Source organism: Triticum aestivum, chromosome 2B (genome assembly GCF_018294505.1).
Source record: "Triticum aestivum cultivar Chinese Spring chromosome 2B, IWGSC CS RefSeq v2.1, whole genome shotgun sequence".
NCBI classification, from domain to species: domain Eukaryota; kingdom Viridiplantae; phylum Streptophyta; class Magnoliopsida; order Poales; family Poaceae; genus Triticum; species Triticum aestivum.
The window spans coordinates 493,455,079-493,458,970 of record NC_057798.1 but is presented as its reverse complement, the minus strand read 5'-3'; the positions used below and the strand labels follow the sequence as shown (position 1 = coordinate 493,458,970).

The following is a 3,892-nucleotide window of genomic DNA, read 5'->3' as shown; positions in this document are numbered from 1 at the left end:
GGTTACAACAGAAGGGAGCTAGTCTCCAGGAGGAACGTGCGCTAGCTACGCAGGGAGCGGGGAGAGGCCACGGTCACCGTGTGGTGAGCGGGCGGCACGGTGCGGGCCGAGTCAGTGTTGGCCGTTTTCCAACACCCGCCGCGCAAGTTTATGTACCCCAGGTGTAATTAACTCGAGAAAAAAAAGACTGAGAAAGAGACTTGTTTTCACTCTCTAATTCACCCAGTGGAGCTGTCCCTACCCCAAACCCTTCCCCTTCATGGTGACGGCGCATTCGATCCGATCCGTTCCCACACTTTCCCAGCCCCCGCCACTGGCGTCCGCAGCTCCGCCCCCCGCCCCCTTTCAGTACTCCAAATCGCTTGCTCGAACCCTCCTCCATGGGGCACTGCGGTAGGGAGATCGGCTCCAAGCGAGCGAAGCTCCCGGCCGCCGACGGCGCAAGCGAGGACCGCCTCAGCGCACTACCGGACGACGTTCTTATCGGCATCCTCCTCAAGCTCCGCCGCACCGCCTACGCCGCTCGGACCAGCGTCCTGTCCCGCCGCTGGCGCCGCCTCTGGGCCCTCCTCCCGAATCTCAACTTCACCGGCGATGCCGACCACCACCGCATACTCCCTGCCCTCGCCGCCCATCAAGCGCCGGTGCTCCAGGGCCTAAGCGCCTTCGTTGACGACATCTCTGCCGAATCCGTGGCGACCTGGCTCCCCATAGCCGCGCGCCGCCTCTCCGGCGGTATACTGCTTTACAACGCTGTACCGCAGAACCAGGCCAGGGAAAGAGGCGTCTTTGAGCTGCCACGCTTCGAGAACACCACCTCTATCGTGTTCGACCTAGGATTTCTTGGCCTTGCCGTGCCGCATTCCAGCGTATTCGCCCGCCTCGTCTCTCTCTGGCTGTTTGGTGTCCATCTGCATGGCCCGTGCGAGCTTGGTGACGCTCTCTCCTCACCGCGGTGCCCATCCTTACGAGAACTCAAGATCCGCAATGCCTGGGGTCTTGGTAACTTCACCATCCACTCCGAGTCTCTCCTGCAAATGGAGCTGAATAACTTGTATGGCTTGCAGCAGCTCACTGTAGAAGCGAAGGTACTTCAAGAGTTATATGTGAGCTCTTGCTTTGAGAATTCTATCACTGCGGTGAGTCGACCGGTTGCAAACATCTCAGCCCCTCAACTGGCGTCACTCCACTGGACGGATGCTTATGAACCAAGCTCTGTCCAGCTTGGCGAGATGGCACATCTCCAACGTCTGGAGACTGGTCATTTTTTTGTGTTTGGACATTATTTGGATGACTACACACCAAATCGCAATTGCTTGAGGCTCTTGCAGCAATTTGAGGTCATGCACCATTTAAAGCTCTCGCTGATCTATCTGCTGGTGAGTTCATTTTTGTGTGGGTTATGTGCTAGCAAGTCAATATATAGCGACACAGGCATGGCGTTTGAAAGGAGGGGTATCTCATTTGGGATATCTGAGAATAGCAATGCCGAATTTTCACTTGTTTTGCTTTCCTCAATTCGATGCAACATATCTGAGGCTGGGAGCATCTCTTGGATGATGGCAGTTTTTCTGCCTTTTAAGTATTTAGCATTATAATTATACTAGCACTACTGCACTTGTACATTATTCAATGGGACATGAACTCCCAAGAGCGGAGAGGAGACCATTACCTGTGTGTTAATCACTTCGTAGAAAATGATATGCGTGTCCTTTTCTAACAGTTATTTTCTATTGTGACTTCCTACAAACCTACAGGACAAAGGTCACCATCAATACCTGATGGAGAACATGACAAGGCTCCCTAACATTACACTCTTGACCCTGAATGTAATGACAAAAGGACATTCATTTGGAGCAAGCTTATTCCATATTCTCAGGATGTGTACTGGTGTAAGAAAGTTGGCTCTTGTCTTTCTCGGAAAACCTAGCAATCTGGAGGTAACATTATTCGCAATCTATTTATATACTTCATCCTTCCGGGGTTTATAGTTTCCCTCGAATTTTGAGCCTAAATTTGACCAGAAATACGACTTAAATGTACCACTATATATCATTGCATTCATACTCGAAAGAAGTTCTGTAATGATATACTTTTTGTTGCTATATACCACAAAAAATATATATCATTGGTTTCATACTCGAAAGAAGTTTTGTAATGATATACTTTTTGTTGCATATAACTTATAACTTATTAGTAAAACTTCAGGTCAAAGTTAGGATCAAAATTCAAGGGGGGACTTATAAACCCAGACAGAGGAAGTAGTACTTGAATTGCCAGAGAAACCACATAGCATTTCTTGGTACAACTATGTGTTGGAGCTGCTAGTTGCCCTGTTCTGAAGTGTTGGTTTGATACTGATACCCTGCTCCAAAGTATGTCCCTGTTGAAATATAGTACATTTGATGGGAAGTTGACCGAGTAATTTCATGACAGGATCAACCTTCCTAGCGTGGTTATGATTTAGGAGATAATGATTGCTTGGGGCATGTGCTTTTTAAAGAAGGTTCCATAGAAAGGAAGCCTTAAGGTCAATTTAAGATCATCTGAAATTCGGGTTATCACTAGCACAATACCTGAGGATTTGTGTAAATTTTGATAATGTAATGTCCATACAAACCACTCTCTCTTTGTATAGAACAATCCTATTTTCTGTAATAGATCAGCTTCAAACTAATTTCCAGGTATCGTTTTAAGTTCTTTTTGTTGATATGTCATATCTCAGAGAATTCAGTCTGGTACTTTCTGGTTTCATCTCTTTCTATGTTTATTATCAAATCATGTCAGTTAATCTTACTAAGCTAGCATGCCCCTCATTTCAGGCACAAGCCACATGCCCATCAGGTTGCATTTGTGATCAACCACTAAACTGGAAAAGCGAGGAACTCATATTAAATTGCCTCCCAGAAATAGAAATCAATGGGTTTGGAGGAACTGAACATGAAGTTGCTCTTGTGAAATTGTTATTCAATTGGGCAGCAGTGCTAAAAAAGATGACAATAGCTTTCCATTACTCAATTCCTAAAAGGAAGGCTGAGGAGTTAGGCCACATGTTACTAGGCTTCTCCAGCCCAGAAATATTGATGGACTTTTTGCATATCAAGTATTCTCGAGAAGGCGTACACTCGACAAGGCTCCAACTTTCTGTAACACCTAACCTGTGGTTGGTGGGCCCAGCCAGCTGGCCAGACAAGTGGTGTGCGTGGGTGGTGTTAAAATGGCCGCCTGTGGCCGTGGTGGATCACGTGTGTGTTGATACTCTGAACTCTGAATTCTTCCTCTGCGATCCATCCCCTCCTTCCTCTCCAAGCTTTTCCTTCCCCCTCGTTCGATCTGGATCCTCTCCCCCCCCCTCACTTCCTGGGGTGTTACAACTGGTAATCAGAGCCACAAACCCTCCCGAAATTTTTCTTCCTCGCTTGATTGGGAGTCGGTAACATCCACCGCGCCGGTGTGGTTTGCTCCGACGAGCCACACAAAATCCGTCGCGGGGTTCGACGCCCTCTCGAGCAAGACGACGGCTCCTCCCAAGGCATTAGCGGCGACGCGGCAAGTGCTGGCCGCCATGGACGAGGGGAACACCAACATCACCAAGATGCTGGAGACGCTGTGCGCCAAGATCGACGATCAGAAAGCGGCTCACGAGATGCTGGAGACGCTGTGCGCCAAGATCGACGATCAGAAAGCGGCTCACGAGAAGCAGATCGAGCTCCAGGCCGCCTTCAACGCGCAGATCTCGCAAGAGATGCGCGGCCTCTCACGGCAGCTCGATCTGACGCAGGCAGACCTCGATCTCACGCGCAAGACGGTGGAAGGATCAGCCTTTCCGCCAGGCTCGGTCACCACGCACCTCCACCAGCCCGCGCAACCACAGCAACCCCCACCGCCTCCC

At 49.4% G+C, this 3,892-nt stretch overlaps 1 protein-coding gene across 1 annotated transcript; it reads left to right on the top strand.

The window, feature by feature from the left end:
• Positions 1-268: 268 nt before the first annotated feature.
• LOC123041474 (putative F-box/FBD/LRR-repeat protein At4g03220) lies at positions 269-3,511 on the top strand. The gene is made up of 3 exons (XM_044464077.1): positions 269-1,379; positions 1,758-1,940; positions 2,823-3,511. The coding sequence occupies exons 1-3, from the start codon at positions 381-383 to the stop codon at positions 3,435-3,437; spliced, it is 1,797 nt and encodes a 598-aa protein (XP_044320012.1). The 5' UTR covers positions 269-380; the 3' UTR covers positions 3,438-3,511.
• Positions 3,512-3,892: the final 381 nt, after the last annotated feature.

Coding starts and splice junctions, on each gene's coding strand:
- LOC123041474 (XM_044464077.1), top strand. CDS start 381: ATGGGGCACTGCGGTAGGGAGATCGGCTCCAAGCGAGCGAAGCTCCCG. Junction 1,380..1,757: donor TCTCGCTGATCTATCTGCTG/GTGAGTTCATTT, acceptor ACAAACCTACAG/GACAAAGGTCACCATCAATA. Junction 1,941..2,822: donor GAAAACCTAGCAATCTGGAG/GTAACATTATTC, acceptor CCCTCATTTCAG/GCACAAGCCACATGCCCATC.